The sequence below is a fragment of the Corvus moneduloides genome, chromosome 2 (genome assembly GCF_009650955.1).
Source record: "Corvus moneduloides isolate bCorMon1 chromosome 2, bCorMon1.pri, whole genome shotgun sequence".
NCBI classification, from domain to species: domain Eukaryota; kingdom Metazoa; phylum Chordata; class Aves; order Passeriformes; family Corvidae; genus Corvus; species Corvus moneduloides.
Window position 1 is genome coordinate 18,354,089 of NC_045477.1, and position 20,941 is coordinate 18,375,029.

A 20,941-nucleotide genomic window follows, 5' to 3' on the forward strand; every position below is an offset into this window, starting at 1 on the left:
GACAGCCAAGTAGCTCATTGTATCATGTTATTTAGTTAAATGCCCATAAGCAAGATTCATGAAAGCAGTACTACCACCACATTAGAGGCACCCTAAATTTACCACCACAAAGAGTAAACCAGATAGAACTAGAGCTCTGTCAAGCTTTCAGTTTTTTGACAAATCACAATTATATAGCCATAAATATGATTTTTAACCTTGCTACTGAGAGAATGACATAAAATTTTCTCATACTAGACAGAATTCTCACATTTGTCACGATCAGTACACACCTTGCTGCTGAATGCAACATTTTAAGCATCACATAAGTAAAGTTTTACACAGATTTTCAGAGGGCATAATTATATTCCTTAGCTATGTAAAAAGTGATGGTTCATTAGGGAACTATACGTAAATGGAATTAATTTGACAGAAGACAAGAAATGGAACGAGAAAGATGCACTACCAAAATGAATAAGAAGAATTCAGATTATGATTTTAGTAAAAATTGATTTGAAGTGAGTTTGACAATTTAACAAAGAAGTAGAGATTAAAGAATAAAGTTTACCAGGGTTCTATGTCCCACACATCCCTAGGTCAAGAAGTTCAAATCTCTCTTCCTTGAAAAGGTATTTGCTTTAGACAAAAGATTTGTGAGCTTAAAATACAATTTCAAACAGTAACAGCAAAATCCTTCCAGGCTATATATACTTGTTTGATTTTAATTAACTGGCTTCATAATTGTTTTGCCTCTGATACTGAGGTCTTAAGTCCTATCCTCCACATCCACAAGAATGTAGTATTTGCACCCTGGCAAATTTAACCATAGCATATGTGAAATAAGCACAGTAGCAATTACAACTTTATTAATATATTAGAAAGTCAGCATTTTACAGAAAGTTTTCCCTTCAAAACTTCCCATTCATCTACAATTTGTCAGATTGTCCAGCTGCATTACAGACAAGAACTAATTAACATTAAATCAATTGCAAACATAGGATCAATTAAGCATTTGTTTATATGTATTCCTGCAACATGATACCTCTAAGGTCTATTTGTTTTGGTACCTTTTATTGTTGAAGAATGACAAAATTAAAACCGTCCCTTCTTGTTTATAAGGCCAATTACAACTAAGAATATTTGAGTTAGCTTCTCACGTCACCCAGGGCTTTCTAAATGTAAAGCTAACTTTTTTTTTTTACTTCCTGTACCAAGCAAATTTCCCAAATAGAGAGCAACATTAAGATCAGGAATGCCAAAGTTTGATGCCTACCTCATAACATTTTGCTTGCAAATCATATCTCAAATGCCATCTCCAAATCAAGAAAATGCCACTCTTATCTGTGGCTATGGAAGACAATATCATTTCATATCAGCAAGTTCTTTAACTATAATATTTCACATAATCACTGACATGTTTGAGTTTTTAATGCTTTCCACAAAACATTAAGGGCATAATTTAAATTTTGTTTCATATGACACTTTATTGAAAAGCATCAATTTCCTACTGATGATTTCCTTTAACATTTTACTTGGGACCCAATGTTTAACAGCTCTTGTCTCTTTCATTGATACAGGCTTCTGTCATTGCACAAAGCACAACAACATATTAAAATATCCATGCAGGCCAGGGAGCTAAAAGTAGAAGAAATTCTGGAAAAATATTTGGGTTTAGTTTAAATGCATCTTGATTTCAATTTTTGCCTCTTACTATGTTCTGGTCCCTGTTCAAATCCTTAGTACATGCACCCTGTAATAATGATGAGGACAAGCAAAGACCTCAGAATTTCTTCTACTTTTACATAGCTACCACCCCCACTAAAATAAGAGACATAACTGAAGAAAGCAAAAACCAATTTTCTGGTATGAACATAGCAAGTCAGCTGGCTCCTTCCATACACATAAAGAAGCCAAGTTTCCCTAGTTGGTTTCAAAGCCTTTAACACAGTTTTCTGCCAATAAAAGCAAGACTTACTCTTGACTTCAAATGAAGCCCTGATACCACCTCAAATTAAAGGACCATGTTCCCTGTGCACTGCTTAGTTTTCACTCTAATAATTATTTTCCAGATGTTTCCCATGGAAGTCAGTACCAACTTTCAACAGTGTCTATTACTGTATCCTACAGCTGTAGGAAGGAGAGAAGAGAAGATCCAGCAGACAGGAATTGTGCAGCAAGATTGATTTAATTATTTTACAAACTCTTTTATAGACTTTTTTCTTCATAGTCTAATTGAACAAAGGATCAGCCACCCCTTGGGGGTGATTGGCTAGAATCCTAAAACATCCATTGTCAAAATACTTTTCTACTGTACCATAAACATAGTTCTACAAGGTCGCAGGTGTTCATGGTTTACAGAACTCTGCAAATATCTTTGCGTGAGAGAAAAGTATCTCACAGGCTTAGAAAGAAAAATTCTTGCTAGCAGCAATATTGTATCCACAAGTGTCAGTTTGATATTTTTATTTTTCCCTGAAATGCCTACTCTTGATATAGTTTTCTCAGCTCTTGCAATTCCAACGCCTTATCTTCAGCAGGTGAGTTTCTACAACTAAGTTTAGTACAGGCCTCCAACTAACATGACATGTTTCGTGTCCCAAACACTACATCTTCCCGCTTCAATCCTCCTGCAGCACCACATCCTTCAAATGTCTGGGACTCACCTCTGCCTCTGCACCAATTCAAAGCCAACAATAAGCAAAATGTCAGTGAGATGAAAGTAGAAAGAGATGGATGAATCATCCTTAAAACCAGGTCGCTATCTTCAAAGTCTTACGTTTAAGTCCTGTCTTGGTATTATCAGCTTATCATTGTAAAAAAATCAACTAGAGAACACAATATTCTTAAACCATAAACCATTTTGGATTTAGCCCACTATGAAGTATTTGAGAGGTAAAGTGACCAGCTCTGTAACAGATAAAATAATTCAATATTGGCACAATTTCCTTGGGTTTAAATTTGTCATTTAAACATTACAGAAATAAAGTTTTGGAAGGAAAGGTTCCTTGGAGAGTTGTTGTGTATTAACATACAGTCAAAGTCCGCCTGGTCGCAAAAGCCACAACAGAGTGGCCAAAAATAGCTCTCCCTATTTGAAAAAAAAACAACCCCACAACATTCAAGATACAAATGTCCCCTTTTTTTGCCTCCTACAAAACAAGGATCTATCAATTACTTCTAATCCAAAAGTGAGTTGGCTTTGCACAAATTACAAGATCTCTCTTTGTACCTGTCATTTTATTGAGTGTCAAGTATCTGCCTGTATATGTATTACTCGTATGTTTGCAGAGATACATACATACATACTACTGTGTCTTACTGTTCTTTCTAAATTACCCTTAGATGTTAAGTACTTAAAAATTAAATAATAATTCTGTGCAGCTGGGTCTTAAAAACTGCCCCTTTATTTCAACTTCTGGAAAGCTTATGTAGTAACTCCTTTATGACATGGCAGGGGAAGTCAGCTTTCCATGTTAGAAGACTCTAAATGTCTAAGAGTAAATGATTTTGAAATTTATCATTCTTTCTTTCTCCAACCATTGCTACTCTAATGTTAGGTAACAGGTGAGGACACTGCATAACCCCCTCCCCACAGTGTCTTGCCTACAAAGGTTCCACACTGGAGCTAAACATTTGCCTTAGGATTATTTTCAGTGTGTGTCCCCCCACATCTATTTTGGCAGCATAATACGAAGATTTCTCTCATCAATCATCCACTTTCAAAGTTCAGTGTGCTTCTGTGGTTTCTAGCTGGGATTTTCATGCACCAAATAAAAGATTTTGGTGGTTTTTTTGGGACACAAGAGAAACTTTTTATTAACTTAACCTCCAGCATGGAAGAATATTCAGGAAGACCACTGAAATTTCAAAGCCTGCTAGACCAGGAAGCAAAAGCCCTTTGCTAAAGAGCAGTTTGTCAACATCCCTTCCAATATGTAATTTAGAAAATAAAAGAGTGCCTGTATTCACAGTGCACTCTCAGAACAGAGGTTTATATATGAAGCAGCAAAAAGTAAAACCAACGATCAGCCTCTGCTGTTAATCCTGACAATGCCCACTCTACAAGAAGGTGACCCTGTACTTAAAAACAACACCTTCCTAGGACTGCTGCCTAACAAAGGCTGGCTTTACTTTTAACAAAAGTAATCTCTTCCAAAGGCTGTCATGACAGAGGAAGTATGGCCCTACCTTAAGGCAAGTCTCACAGGTCACCTCTCCCTTGCAAGGGGAGAAAGGGAAAGCCTCAGTAAACAGCATGAAGGTGAAGAAACACAGAGCCAAGAAAACAAAGTTCAATTCCTTGTGTAAGAAAACTGAGTAAATCAATACTGTATGAGGAAGTGCTTTATGTATCAAGCTGACAGCTTGTTTTGGTAAACTGTTACTTCAACACCTGAACTCCACGAGGAACACAACTTGCTTTTGCTGGACAGCTATGGAAAAGGTTTAACTTTACATCATCAAATTAATAAAAATACCAAAGATAGCTGTGCCTTAAAAGCAATATAAAAAGAAGTATCAGGCTTCAAGTGCCATTTCAGTATTTCTCTATTCCTACAAAGATGTATCATCTCCTGAAACTAAAAGCTGATGAATTTACCATTTAGTTCCGGTCAACTACTTGTCTTTCATTTCTGTACTCCAAGAATATTAACCAAGTTTAGGAACAACAGAACTTATTAAGAATATAGCTTTGACTTTTTTAACAATGAATATCAGGACCAAAAGCAAGTTTTTGCTCAGCTTGCATTCTAATTCTAAAACACATTTCAACTTCTTTTCTAGCAGTTAAAAAGCTTGACAACTACCAGCATCGCGACTGTTCAGAAACATTAACTTCATAAATCCTTTTTGACAGCATCATAATTAAAATTTGAAAGATGGTGTGATCATACAGCTTTGTCCCTTAACTTTCATGTTTCACTTCACATTTTATGCCAAGCTTTATACAGTGGCTAAGAGCAAAGATAGAAAAATAAACTAACTGATTATTTCAGCTTATTGCTCTACACTGCAATATCTGCTCTACACTGCAATATAATGCTCTATCACTGCCATGTTTGCCATTAATAGATACCTGGTGAGTCAAGTCAAATATTAAAGGTGGTAAGTGCTTTGATTATTAATCACTTGCCCAATCTGCATCATTTAAGGGCATTTCAGTTATTTAAAGAACCAATCATGCTGAGAAGTTATTCTGAACAGTTACAATAAATTGTGCTTAGTATTTGTTTCTGAAAACAATATAGGTGTTACACTAATAATTGCTTCACCTCTCCCATTTTTATCAAGTCTCCTATATATGAAAAGTTTATATGCAGTGCTTTAAACCAGTTTGTCAGCATGATCAACATAACACTTCAAAAGACTGAAATTTACTGTCAGCTAAACCCTTTGTTGTTACTGGTGCACCTAACTGGCAGAACCATGACCCTGTATGATTCCTCACTAAGTGAGGCTCAGTTTTGTCGCTCCCTGAAAACAGCTAAGGTTTGCTAATTGCAGTTAAATTACTACAGTATGACAAAGTTGCCAAGCACAGCTGAAAAGCCACACACATGTAAACAGTGTCCATCAGTTCACAGCAAAGACCAACGACTGCAGCTTATCTATCTCTGCACTGAGCTGGTTTAAATGGTCTAACATTTGCATTAGGCTAGAACATAAACCATCACCACTGCCCGACTAACCTGTATGCCTACTCTGCTTTTCAAAATCTTGATTCATTTTAGGAAATATTATCTATGACTTCCTAGTTGGCCTGTTTTAGTCTGTTAGCTGAAAACATAATTTGAATGACAGCCTTCTGTTTCCATTCATGACAGTCACAGTAAAAAGTGTAAGGTCTACTTACAGCAGATGATATTCACAAAACTGACAATTTGAATAATAGGGGACTTTAAAAACTTCTCCCCACTGCTTAGTTAGAATAGGGCTGAGAACAGAGCTATAAACTGCACTGTTATTTTTTAAGCAAGTGTATTTGAAAGTTATATTCTAGTCAAATGTTTCACCCTATTTAAAGATATTATGATTTTTTAAATTAGTATTTCTTAAAACGTGCCAGTTTTTGTAATTGCTTTGAGACTGCTATGCAGCCATGAAGTCTCCTCCACAGAAGAGGCATTAGAACCAAAACATTCAAAAGTAACACTCACAGAAATAACTTTCATAACAACTGGCAGCACTTGAAGTCTTTTAAATTACATAAAATTCTAGCCATTAAGTTGTTTACAAGTGATTCCACTGTCTCAAACTATTTATAAGTTTCCAGTTAACTAGCTCATTGACTACAGTTAATTAGAATTTACTAGCTTTCCACAGTAGCCTACAGTGTAGTTACGGCACTGACTGCAACACCATCATTCATTCTAAAGATGCAGACAACTGTCAAAAGTGAATTCTGACTGATGTGGTCAGTACTTAAATTCTCATTCTCATTTTAACCCTTAAGTGTTCATACGGAGTTTTAACAAAGAAGTCATTTATGTTTGTATCAGTCATCTTTGTATCATCTAACAGGCCAACATGCACTCTGACATGTTGCTTAATGAAATAACTAATGTCAAGAACTTACTGAAAAGCAGCAACATAATACAGAATGAAGTTTTAATTTTCATGTCTATTATCTTCCTCAAAAAATCCTTTAATATTTATAGGAGCATTTATTGCTCAAGCTAAATATTAAATTAATTTAGCTAATGCCTTATGGAAATCTGAACAGCTTTTCCACACTTGCACAGAACTATTCATGTGTACAATAAGTCATGCTGTTCTTCCACAAAAAAGGTGCCATGGTAAAACATTAATTACATTGTGTTAATGATAAAAGGATGCATGTTCGAACAGCAGTAGCACTGAACAGACACACAAATTTGCTAGATGATACTAAGTAGATCAGCAAGAGTTCTGCATGAGGTATTTAACTTGATGATTACTGGGTATCTGCATCCTGAGAAAATGACACAAGTAACTGGAGTACAACAGAGATACTCAGAACATAACCCCAACTTCCTTAAAACAGAGCATCTTTAGCTTTTCTAAATGTAGTTGTTCCCCTTCCACCAACAGCTGTTTTTTCAATTTTTTACAAAGTACTGTTTTTTGCAGTCAGTAAGTCTTGTCAAACACAGGTTAACACTGCAAAAAACCATCAGTTTAACTATCAAGAGAAAATAATCATCTCAGAAGCACCTTAACCTTAAGAATTTCCACTGTATGTTGCTGTTCAAGAGTCAGTTTAATCCCAAATTGTGCTACAGCTTTTAAATCCACACTTTCAACAGCTTTTCACGCAAAAACCATATATATTTCATATACTTCATGCAGCAACTGGCTCTTCAGTTTTCTAATTCAATCACTGACAAAAAAAAAGTTCCAAGTTAACATACTGTCTTTGTTGAGAAGTAAGACTTACCTAATATGTAGATAGTCTTCTGATCACTTCTCTGACCAAGAGCATTAGTCACCTTACAGACGTAAGTCCCAGTGTAGTTGTAAGTCAAAGGGCTGCTGAACTGCAGAGTATTGTTAACAGCCAATAGTCCTTCAGGCCATTGTCCATCCAACCTAAAAGAACAGTTATACTTCAAATGAGTATATTTACAACTAGTTTAAATAGAAGTTTAAAATAATCTTTCCAGTAATCTATAGAATGAATTTTTCACTGTGCTCTGACACTTCCCATGGGCTTTCCTTCAATATTCTCAGTGTACACCTGAAGATTTATTTAGTATTTAATTTCTGGGACAAATCCTTTAAATGTCAGATCTGCTGGATCTAGCAAGCTGTCTAAAACCAGCACTACTACAGCTAAGAAAAATGCACCTCAAAAGAACTTGGAAGAACAAGACAAGGCAAGCTCTGAAAACGAACAATCTAACTAAGAAGCACTTCCGCTGTCAGGATTATCTGCCTGTTCATTTGCATCCAGCTGAGCTATCACAGTAAATCTTTCTGTCCATACTTGCTTAATTTAGAGGACATTTTGACTAGAACTTCTGTGCAAGAATTCAAGCAGTTTCTCCTCTCCTGAGCTGCCTTTTCTCATCTCCCACCACTTTTCTGTCTAAATTACAGCACTGAAATGGAATATGGTACTTGGTGATACACCTGGGGAAACAACTGGTTAAAAAAATTTATTTTTTTTATCAGCTGACTTTTTAAAGTCTATCATTTCCTTGTACAATTCTGCCTCAGATTGCAGTAACAATTGTGTAAACACGACAGAAAAAGGGGAAAGGGCAAAGGCCTTGGAACTATTTTAACAGAGCTGCCAACTGCCCATTAAACACCTGTCTAATTTCATGCCATTGAAACCCATTTTGATTTATCTAAGTACCTATTAACATCTAAGCAGGTCTAAATCAATATTCAAACTAGATCACTAGATGACTATCTTGAAAGCATTTGGTAAGTTATTTTTTAAGTAGTATTGAATAAAAAGTTAACACTAAGTGCAATCTTCAAAAAATGTGGTTCAACACAACATTCCTACTCCTTTGCTGTGATTATTGCCCAGAATTGCTTCAGCCACATAAAGCTGATAAAAGCCATCAGGCACATACTCTGTAATTCACAGTACCAGAAGTATTTATTTCAAGATACATAAAACAGTCAATTGGTTTGAAAGGTCTATTATAATAAAATTCTCATACATGCAGCATTTTAAAATATTACTAACCATGAAAATATCACTATCCCAGTAAATACAATGTCATCTTGGATTCCAAGGGATACAAGGTAGTATCAAGGTAGTACAACGTAGTAAGGTAGTTCTACAACCTATTGTAATCTGACAACAGTAATACAGCACACAGTTCAACACAGCACTTCTCATTTCTTCAAACTCAAGGTTCCCTTCTTTTACATAGATTTCACCCCCTACACATGAAGTTCCTCATTCACCAGTGCTACAGCTTTTTGGATGGGTTTTGTTGTTGCTCAAAAAGGCACACCAGGTTTATTCCAGAAAATTTAGATTTCCTATACAAGTTTGTTCCATTTTAAGTTTAGGAAATCTAATATTCACCTCTGAAGCTTGAATGGCTTTAAATGTATTTAAATAGGTTTATTTCTTCTAGAATTGTAAACAGTGGTTGTATTGATTAGTTCTTACATATGTTTGAAATTCAGATGAGAGAACTGAGAACCCAGTGCATCTGAAGAAGCAAATGGTACTGCTGCTAAAGCTTTTTTTAAACATAAGAATTTTTATGTGCTGAAATTTCCAAGCCTGGGATGGGGATGGCAGTCCATAAATTCAAAAAATGTGGATGCCTTGTAAGCTTTTTAATTTTTTCATAAGAGGCATATATAAATAACAGTTGGATCCATTCTGGATTTACTGGTCTTTGCTCTACATGTAACACACAGAGCTTAGTCCACCTTGAGTAACTAAAGAGACTTTACCCTGAGAGTAATGACAAACTGTTTAGACACAAATTTTCAAGATATCCACTCACTTGTATTCATACAAACACACATCTTGTATTCTCCTTTTAAAAAGCTGAATAAAACCATTATGACCAATACAAATCATATAATCTTTGTTTTCAAAACATGCATTTACTGTAAGCGAAGTTATTATACCACTTGAATCGTGTGGGAAGTCCCTTTTCATAAATATTTACCTGGTCCACATAAATTCCATAGGTAATGGGTTTGCGTCAGCATTGCATTTGAGCTGAACATTCCCTCTTCCAATGAACCAGTTTCCATCATAGCCAGTTACTGAAACTTCTGGGGCATCTGACAAAAAAAAGACTTCATCTATCAACAACCACAATTTTTACATTAAAAGTGAATTGCATTTAAGATCAATAGAACAGAAGGGTACTTTTTGGGACGCTTTTTGAGAGGGATATGTGCTTTAGTTGTTGGTTGCCCTTTTGTTTTTAATTTAAATACCACCACCAAAATATACAGAGAACATGATGCAGCTCCAAGCTACAGCATTAATATGCAGCAGTGAACAAATTGTTTTAAAGTGCAACTTTCCTATTGTGTTTTCAGCAACCACACAGTACCCTGGGGAAGTGAGAGGACTTCAGGAAAAAAAGAATCAGTTTCATGTTTTTGGGACATGAGGAATGGTAAGTTAGAACTACTTTTCACTAAAAAGATACAGCAAAGGATCAGAAACAACCTTGGGAGAAAGCAGGTAATTAGGAAATCACCAAGAAATTCACAGACGCCAACTATAAAGATTAAATTATCCATTGGCATCAAAATGTAGAATTATTTTATGGCTCTAAGAAGCCAGGAGGTGATTTTAGAGAGGCCTTGGCAAAATATTCAAAAGCCAAGGAACAGATGAACCAGTATGATTTGGGACAAGCTCTGAAGCGGAGATGGAGGAGCAGTTGCAAAGCTACTATGTGTCAGGGAAGACTGAAGAGCACACACTGCTTCTCATTTGCTGCTGTGTACCTTACTATACAATTTTGTTAGAAATTCTGAAACATGCATTAACGCTAATCTCAGCTAAAAATATTAAGACCAACTTGCATCCTCACTTTACTTTCAACAGGAAACAATTCTCTTATTCACTGTTTGAGACAATGATGGGAACAAATCCTCTTTAGTTTTATTTCTGTATCAATGGCCCTCCAACCTAGAACTTCATTTCAAGATCAATAAAATAAAGCAGTGCTAATCATTATTTTATGCCAAAATAAGTGATTCTTTACCAAACAGAACAAAACCAAAGCAAAATCAAATTCTAGTCAAATCAAAACAGCCAAATCTACTTTTTCCAGCCACTACATTTGTTCTGCTTGAACTGACAGACTTCTGTGATTTAGGAACTTTAAAGCAGCACACAGCCAAGACAGAACACCAAGGAACAACGTGAAAATAGTTGGTTTTGTTCATATATGCAGTGTCTAACAAATGGACCACATGCCTAAAGCTTATTTGTCTTAACTGGTTTTAATTAAGCAACATTGTAAGCCACCTTGCTTTGCATTCGTGTGTTTTAAAAGCCATAAATTTTTTAAAGAAGGCCGGTACAGATTTGAATTATATGAGCCATCGGAAGCAGAATAACAAACGCTAGGCATGTATGTACTATGTTCTTGTTTCCTTACACTAGTTAGAGTGGACAAAGTTTGGTGAATAACCTGAAAATAACTTATTGACCACCACAAGATCTATTTTCAACTTAACATCTCAAACATGAATCTTCATTAGCATTCTTTTTTAATTCTGCTGAAATTGTAAGACACTATAAACAGCTTATGGATCAACCCCCATGTTTACCCATGATTCAATATCCAAAACAGTAGAAATGTAACAGTATTCTAGCTTCATTACTTTATTTTCAATACAGAGACCCTAGGCTTTTACTCCTGCCTGACCTGCCCCTTATCACAGATTTTCTATATGGTTTTCACTTCCTTTATTTTCCTGAAGCAGAAAGTGCTCATCTCCTTTCTGTGCAAGGTATACACTGATTAAGGGGGTGGTTGCAAGATATGTACCAGGCAGTAATTACCTCACAGAATACTTACACTGTATGTCCAGCATGTAAGGGTATCGTATCTCCTTTTCAAAGGCAGGGTGCCTCACAATGCAAGTTATGTGTCTTCCTCTTGCAAATCGTGTCGGGACAATCACATACTGACTTACAACTGTCACTGTTTCATTTGGAAACAAAGTAGAGGTGGATTCCATTTCACCAAGGCCTCCTTCCCAGTCAATCTGTGCAGCAGGTTTTCCAGTGGCTGCTGTACAAGTGGCTGCTATTGTCCTATTTGCACCATCTATTAGAGGGTTTGGTCCTTTCGTTAAGCTCACAACAGGTTCAACTAAGAAGAAGGAGAAAAAGTAGATTTAAACAAGAAAGACTCCACATCTTTGAAACTGTCACTATGTAAAAGTTAGACAAAATCTAATCCATTTGCAAATGCTCATGTTAATCAGACATCCTAGACATAAGACCACGCATATCTCAAGAGATTATAGCTCTACAAGGCTTTGGCCTAATGACACTATCCCCCCTTGTCCACTCATTCAAGTTCAGTGTTGTTCATTCACTACATTTAATGCACTGTCAGGGAATTCCAGAGTGGTTAGGTCCAAAATGCCAATTGCGGTGCTCCAGTTGCAGTGTCTGACAACAGAGAGCTTAAGGTATTAGATTGAAATTACACCACAGGTTTTTTTTCAAAAAGCTTAGATTCTGCTGCATTTTCAAGCATTCAAAATTAATCTGTCAGTTTGTGCCACTTGAAAGCTACTTCAGAGTTCTAACACCCAACATTAAGAGTTTAAGCTTTTATTGATCAGTACAATACAAATTACTTCCATGCTGCACCTTCATTATATATACATACTGCACATCAAATAAAGGACGTAATATGTACAAATACACATAATTGTATATAAAATTTATCTAAGTTTTCAATATACAAAGTAATTGTTTCTATATAAAATAAAATTTTGCCTATATATATATATATATACACACACATGTTCTTGTGAATGAATCCCTATAAAAGTTTAAAAAATGGAACTCAATACTAAGTCTAAGTCTAAAGAAATCTGCACATGGAAGGATGTGATCTCCTTTTTGTAAAGCCACTGCTCACCCCAAAAGTCTAGAGACTTGGGGAACACACCTTTTTCTAGAAGGAAGTTGAGTTCCTCATGTACGAGTCTACTGTTGAAAGCCATAGACTAAAAAGCTTTTAAAAAATTTCCTTCTGATTTAGCAAATCTGTTTCAGCCCTGTATGAGCCACCCACCAGTTGCAGCCCAAGTCGGAAAAACTACCTGGTGCTTCAGATACAAACCATAGCTGGGCTGTTTTAGACTGGCCCATTTGTGCTACCAGTTCTGTAAGGGACAGGTTTGCAGTAGTGCACCAGCCTATTCCACAATCCTGGTCCTTCGCTCTAATCTGGCTACCGAAGTCCTCTGAATGGAGGTCATTGCTACTCACCATAATGCTTCAGAATCCACCTCAGTGGATCAGCCCTCACTAATCACAAAGCAGAGACAAGTCTTGCAACTTCTGTGCCTTTCAGCATCCAAGAAGAAGGAGAAAGGTTAGATCATGGAATTTCTTTCCAATAAATTGAAGCTGACCCACACACACATCTTGTAACAGAGTAGAGCAAAGTTCACAGTACCTGGCAAGTTCTCCAACTACCTACACCTTCCAAAGATAACTGGCTACCAAATATTTTCAGCTTGAGCCCCTTCAGTGCCAAGATCAGTTTTTGATTGTTTTCTGCTCAGTCTAACACTGCTCATGTCTGAAACAGGTGGTTTATTATTTCTCAACTATGCTAAAGGGAAAGGCAACTATTAAATGGATAACCTTATAAAATGAGTTTTCTGTTCTGTGCTTAGAAGTGCTTGAAGAATAGAAATTGTTATGAAACTGAAGATTGTTTGGGCAGATACTGAGAGCAAATTATTTTCTACTTTGTTTCTCTGAATGGCTGCCCTCTGAGATCTGTTAGTAACCCTACTGAAAGTAAACCAATAACAGTTTTTTTCTGCCAAGTTCCACACTCACTCTTCTAGATCTTGAAGCATTTCTAATAGAGCTTCTTTAAAAATCTGATTCCCTGCTCTCCAACACCAGCAACAGCTAGCGCTTTCTGCAATAAGCTTGGATATCTGAACTGATGTACATATGAGGCATTGTATCATCTGGATAAAAGCCTTTACATAGCTTTGTTATTTGACCCACAATTTGGTTTTCCTGATTTAACATGAACACTACTGCCTCGTTCACTGGTAGTGACTTCTTCAATAGCTTCTGTAGTATTACTAAAATGCAGAAGTAAACACCCAAATTTATATTTAGAGTTTTACATGCATGAAGATTCTAATTTTTGCTGTATTCCTTCCCAAGATTTCCGTAACAGTAAAATCAACTAAATTAGCAGCTATCATTAGCATTTCATGCCAAAACTGTAGACTCCAATAATTTCAACTAATAGGAATAAAAGCTTGATATGTTCTATTCCTTTGATTTTTCTTTTTAAAAAAAGTATGCAACTACATAATTTTTCCTCCACCTCTTTGTGAAAGGATACGTAAGTAAACAAGAACTCTTAGTTGCAGACATCTCCAGACCCAAAGCAGACTAGTCAGTACTGGACTCTTAAAGTCTTCAACTAGCCAGAAAGCATGATAGACTAATTTAAAATGCCTACTTTCTCCTATTTATATATATAATTATCATTATAAGGAAAAAACCTACTTTCTCAAGTGATACCAGAGATTTGTTAGAGTTCATTGTGTAATACTTAGTTTTACACTTGTCAACCAGAGACAAAGGTGAACTATTCAAAACTACTCAGCCTCATAAAATATACTTATTCCCAGTCCTATGTGTTTCCGTGCTCTAGTTTTTTTATACATCACAAATGTATAAAAGGCTTCTACTGTCACATCTTCCCATAAATTGTGATTCTTGTACTACACACCAACTGCAAGATAACTAAATAGCTGCATACTGAAAAATGGAAAGCAGCTGCTGTTAGGATACTTATTTCTATAGTTTATCATTTAGGACTACTTTGTCCCAGCAACTGAAGCAAAACCAGCAGAAGCCCAGCTACTTATTCTATGGCCTTTCTAGATGTTTCAGCCATGGATTAAGAGAAGTATCTGGTGAATGAATCCATAATTACAAGGGGCCATTGGCATCTCATCCCTCACAGTGTGAAACAGTTTTACCATTTTCAGTTTGGAAAAGAGATCACCCAAAAAGTATGAGCTTTGGAAGTTTTTTTTGTGGTTTTGGTTTTTTTTTTTTGAAAGTGTAACTTCTATATGCAGTCCTCTTATCCCAGGACCATTCAGCGTGCCACATGAATCACACAATCATGTGATTTTCAGTGACTTTCACTCCTCACAGTGTTGGTGGAGGACACATGAGGCAGCTGGAAGAGCATTAGAGAAGCTACTACAGCCACTCAGTAGAAACATTATGCTCTATTCAGGTCAAATGAAAAATATGGTGAGGACAATGTCTGGCAAAGGAAGAGACTAACCCCCTAAGAGCCAAAAGCAGGACCTGCTTCCACAGTGGAAGAGTTCCATCTAAAGCAACATTATGGCATGAATTGCATTTGAATATTAAAGATGTGATGGGTGAAGCATGGAAGCTAGATGTGCAGCTGTTCAAAAGGTCTCAACTCATTTGCCAATCTGTGCTTGCCCTTTCACTGATTCATGACCACCACCTAATTTAACCCTGCTTATTCTACCTTCACCTTATGTTCAACATGGACAAATCAGAAATCTCTCACTGCTTAAGTCCTGACACTTCTTTACAAAAAAATAACATAATACAGCATCCAGACAAGAGCCTTAAATCCTACTGCATTATGTTTTGAAGAAAAAAAGCTGCTTCTTGGTTTTCATGTACTTCATAAGCCTTTTTCAATTGCTTCTGCGCATACTGGGCACAGGAGGTCTGGATGAAATTGGCATGATTACAACACAAAAAAGATTATTTCTTCCTGTCATTAAATTCACTAGTTCCTTGGCAACAGCATGACACTGGGAATTGTCATCCCCTTCATCACAACTGACATGTACTTGATTAACCTCTTTCCAAAACAATATTTCAAGTTCTTATTTTCTCTTGCCTCAAAATCAGCAGCTCTATCTTTCTGTGTACCTTATCCTGTTTGCTAATTAATGCTTAATTATTAACTTACTAAGGTTGTTTTCTTGTTTTAGTAGTTTTGGGGGGGGAGGGGGGGGGTTTGCTTTTTTGTCTTAAGGCCAGTCAGTTCACTAATTTGTCATCTACTTGATATTTTTTCTTGGCCCAGAGTATTTATTCCGTAGTACTTAAGAACATGTACATCTCATCAACTAGCACTTCTCGAACACCATTACTTCATTAGAATTGTCTGAGAGGATCCAGTGTCTATACTGCCTGACACACATCATCTTTTAATTCCTAACTGGAAGAATTTCTGCATTAGAGTGTCTGGGATCTAATTCACATCGTGATAGACCTATACCTTTGACACATCCTTCACTTGTAGCATTGGTAAGAGCTAGACTGCAGAAGAAGACGACCTACTTTATCAATACCCATGATGAGAAATCCAACTTAGCAAGACAGAGTCAAACCAAATCAAGTACTTAAAATAGTCATGGACAGCACTCAAGTTAGGAACATAAAAATTATGTCAGCTCCGCAAGCTACCCTGTGACAAGGCATCTCTTCTGCCTTGAGACTTCAGTTTGCCTCATTTGGTCAGCAACTTGGGAAACCAACAGCTTGACACAAAAATTATTTGCCATTTTTTGCATAAGTTTAACAAACCAAAGTTTTAGCAAAGTTCAATATATCTGTTTGACCTTAAAAGCATTTTCATATTTTCACTGTGTTAACCTCTTCTTTACAGTGCATTTCCTTAAGACAACATGAAGCAGTAAGCAAAGCAAACTGCGAGTGGGTAAAGTCACCAAACACGGCAAGTCTGTTAAACTCAGGGCGCAGAAGAGGTTCTAAATATGGTCTTAAACGATCAGTGCACTGTGGCAAAACACAGGGCATTTTACCTTGAACTTAATTTTTCCTTCCATTTGTCTTCAGTGTCTCTACTTTACAGTGCAAAAGCATCTACTACATGATTAAGTATGTCCACTACACATGGGAAGGAAACAAATTCTTTGCTAAATAAGAACAGACAGGGACTAGGAAAAAAGGCAGTCCTGCTTCAACTGGAAACAGCCTCAGCATTAGGACAGGAACTTCTTTCCTTACTTAAGGGAGAGTTTTTTAGACCAGTGGGAGAATGCAGTCAGATTGAAGATTTTTTAAGTCACATTAAGATTTAAATTAGAGCTATTGCATGCCCTAAGATTCTGATGAGCTTGAATTGCTGAGTTCAGGCCAGCAAAGTTCACAAGTCATTAATTTACAGCATATTCTGAAAATCATTACTTCCAGTATTTTGACTGTTTAAGCCTGCATGTCAGTGCAGCAAAAAGTTTCTAGAAGGACAGAAGAAAACTGTAAGGCCAAAGAGCTTAAGTCCAACAGAGGGCTGGCTACCTAGCGGTACATGCAAGTGAAGCTGCTGCTAGCTAGGATGGAAAGGCATCTTTGCCAAGTAACAGCTGGGTTTTGCCATTTAGAGGTTGATACCAAATCCTGAGAGACTTATAGCAATTGGCAACCATCTACATCAATGATGAAAAAAGCTATGATCAGAACCATTGTACGCCTGACCAACACTTTGCCTATTTCAACTGCAATTTTTCATAACACATATCTAATGAAACCAGTTGTGGTCCCTCTACACTTTCAAATGTAGAATAATAAGCACACAGGACATACATGTGCTTTCCAAGTTCCTCCAAATACCTGAGATTACAAGTGCAAAATGGACACAACTACTAATGTGATCTGAAAAAAAGAAGTAATCTTAGGAAGAGGAACTGACTAGAAAAGATGAGGCAAGACAGTAAGAACTTCCCACTGCTAACTGGTAAAGCACAATAGCTGAAACCTGAAGTCAAAAGACTGCTACAATAACCACAGACAGCCACTTGCAGTACAGATGGAAGGCAGATGAAAAAGAGAGCCATAAGACCACATGCTTTGTGCATCACATAGAATTTTGGTCAAGTTAATGGTTTCAAATTGGATTAAGTCAGTTGCTTTGATGCATTTATTTTGCTCCCCCTTGTGGTGAAAACCAGTTTATAGCCTGTGCTAAAGCCACCTGATTAATCCCATTGAATATTCTACTACTATGAAAAGCAGGTATTGAAGACTAAGAGATGATCCTAAAAAGCATTTTTGCTTACAGAAGTAGGTATTGATGACCACCTCAGCTACAGAAAATATCACTGGACTCCTGGCAGTAGATACAGAAGTACCTTACACTAGTACAAGAGGGATACTACTCTAAGGAGAGGGCAATTTGATAACAGGCTTTCAAGTTCCAGAGTAATCATATTACCTTACACTGCAGTAACACCCGAGTTACTAGCACTTCAGCACTAATTCCTTATGACAGCAATACTCAACCCTCAACAAGAGGGACAAAATTAGTGTAAACAAACCCCCAAGTTTATAAAAGCTTCACATTATGACTATCCACAAGCAGTCAAGAGCTTAAAGTGACTCTTCCCACAACTCCCAGCAGTCATCTAGACAGTTTTGCTTTACATTTACACTGTGCAAAGAACAGTTTACACTACCAGTCCCAAGCAGCTATATTAAACTATCATGTTAGCAACACATCTATAAAATCATACAATTGAGTTGGAAAGGACTTTTTGAAGGTCATCCAGTCCAATCCCCTAGCAATAAGCAGGGACATCTTCAACTACACCAGGCTGCTCAGAGTCCCGTCTGAATGTTTCCAGGCATGGGACATCTACCACCTCACTAGGAACTCTAACCTAATTACAGATGATGGGTTATTTCACTGAGACAACCAGTCATCAGCGGGGTTTAGAAATACCTGCTTTTTCTGAAGACCAGTGACTACTTAGTACTAACTGAGGGAATTTGTGAGGGAATTCAGCCAAGGTGGTAGCTAAAGCCATGTTCAGCGGCTTCTCAGCACATACACACAAGTCCCTGGTATCAACATTGTCTCAAAGTTCTAAAGCACTGTACTAATACAAACTAAATGTCTGTATAAGCACAATGCCTAAAAAGGAGCTTTTTTAAAATTTATTAAAAAAATATTTATTTTTAATAACTAGTCAAGTTCTAAAAAAACAAGACCCAAAAGAAGTCTCCTCTATGACATTCGTAAAAATAACACACCTGTAATGAAAGACCAGCAAACACATATTTTGCATTAAGTTAAATGGCAAAATACAACTTACTAGTAAGTTAAGAATTTTTCTCATTTCAAAAAGCAGCTGACTTACCTAGTACTGTTAAAGTTGTTGACGCCTGTGTATTTCCAAGTGGGAATGTAACTGCCTTGCAAATATATTCTCCTGCATCAGAAAAGCTTACATTTTTTAAGATGATTGTTGCATCAGTAAGTGAGTAGTTTTTAAATGCCACTCTTCCTTGGTATTCTCCTTGAACAGATATTCCATATTCAGGGTGATGAACAGCAATAGTCTGTGAAATTTTACCATCTATCTTCTCCCAAGAAACTTGTGTTATTGTTTCATTTACATCAATTATGCATTTCAGTGCAACCTTCTTCCCCCAAACTGCTGTCACATGTGGATCAACAACTGGTCCAGCTAAGGCACCTAAAAACAAAGCAATTGTTAGTTGCTACAGAAGAAGGAAGCCTTCTTCAGTAATTAGCTTACCTTTTTAGAAGAGAATTCCCACTTTTTTCTGAATAACTGATTCACAACAGTGTGGAAATACTTCAGAAACGTATTTCAAGCAAAACCATCAAAGCTAGGCACAGATCAACCATTTTTCAGAGAATACTACCACTAATACACAACTTCATGGAAAAATGACCTGACAATTGTGTAACAGTCTTTTGGGAATTTAACTAGACATGAACATTTTGTTGATTCACATTTATCAAAAAACCAGTAACAAGACATGTTACTTTTTAGCAGTCTGATTACTGATACAGAGCATCATGCAAAAATTTAAGTTAAACTTCTACACTTGCGTTTCTCCTTAAATAATCTTTATTAAGTCGTATCTTTTTAAGTAGAAATAAGTGAAACTTCTAGCACTTACCATACCAGTAAATACTTCAAAAGCAAAGCAACAATTAAAAAAACAAACAAAAAAGCCCCTATCAAAATCCCACAAACCTCCATGTTTACAATGATAGTCACTCAAAGAACTCAACTTGAACTTTCCTACTCTACTTCCTAATGAAGACAATTACCATCATACATATGCAATCTTTCTGCTACACTCTGGTGGGGTGTCTTTACACAAGATCTTCTCTCACACAGTAAATAAGCAAGAGTAGGCATAGTCAAGCACTTGCTTAGGATTCAATGTATTTCTGTTTAATACCTAAAATGCCTTCCACAGTAGCAACTACATTCTGAACTCAGCATTTTACACCACCCTCCTTTCAAAAACTGAAATCCACTAGGACAAAGCAGTTCAATGTAACACAGGTTCACAATTTCTTCTGCCAAACAGATGCTCCAGAAACTTCACTCATTAGCTCTCTCAGAGCAAACTAACCTGACGAAAAAGAACCAAACTCTTAGTTCACAGTGTATTTCTTTTTCCGGCGCTGAGATTTTAACAGAGCTATTTCAAATGCTGATTCACTCCTCAGATACCAAATCAATATCCAGGATGTTACTGGGGAAGTTCACCCATGAAGCAAAAGCCAAGTATAAATTTTAGTAGCCCCGTTCTCCTAAGCATGAAGAAGTCATTCAACTTCAGACATGAGCTGCCTTTTCACTCACCAAGTTCACACAAAAGGCAAGCCATGTGTTCAGGCAAAATATCTCTATACACCTTTACGTACAAGTCCATTGTTAATAGCTCTCTGCTTCCCATCAATTGATTTTTCATTGTTCAAACCATTTCTGAGTCAATGAAGTCACCCAAAAAAGTGATTTAGCTATGGATTTCTTCAGTATAAAACTACTGCCTAACATCAATAGGATGAACACCTTAAGTTACACAAATAAATCAAACTAAGCCAGAACTTTAGATCAATATTGTTGATGCATCAGTGGCTAAGTGGGGCTTGTGAGGGGACAAAAAATAGCAAGTAAGAAAACTCCTAATATGTTTCATGTAGAGAATATCTGCCATGACAAGTAGAGGAAGAACATTCTGGCTATTCTCCTCATGCCTCTTATCTAACACATTATGGTAACAGACACTGGAAAGAGGGAAACTATTTGCAAACTGGCATGTGCAGAGTTCTGCCCAAACTGTCTCCACTTGCCATCACTACATTTAAGCATAAGGTGGAGTGCTCCTTAAAAAGTATTTGACTATTGCTTTCTACTTTATAAATAAGGCTCACAAGTTACATTTCTGAAA

At 36.6% G+C, this 20,941-nt stretch overlaps 1 protein-coding gene across 3 annotated transcripts in view; it reads right to left on the minus strand.

Moving 5' to 3' along the window:
• The window catches only part of NECTIN3 (nectin cell adhesion molecule 3), a 62,911-nt gene that overhangs the window by 19,295 nt on the left and 22,675 nt on the right, over positions 1 to 20,941 (minus strand). For all 3 annotated transcript variants that reach the window (XM_032098314.1, XM_032098315.1, XM_032098313.1), the window contains exons 2-5: positions 18,862 to 19,200; positions 11,493 to 11,789; positions 9,612 to 9,729; positions 7,397 to 7,548 (exon numbers count right to left, since the gene is read on the minus strand). In XM_032098314.1, coding sequence (XP_031954205.1) covers positions 7,397 to 7,548; positions 9,612 to 9,729; positions 11,493 to 11,789; positions 18,862 to 19,200 — 906 coding nt within the window. The remainder of the gene's footprint in view (positions 1 to 7,396; positions 7,549 to 9,611; positions 9,730 to 11,492; positions 11,790 to 18,861; positions 19,201 to 20,941) is intronic.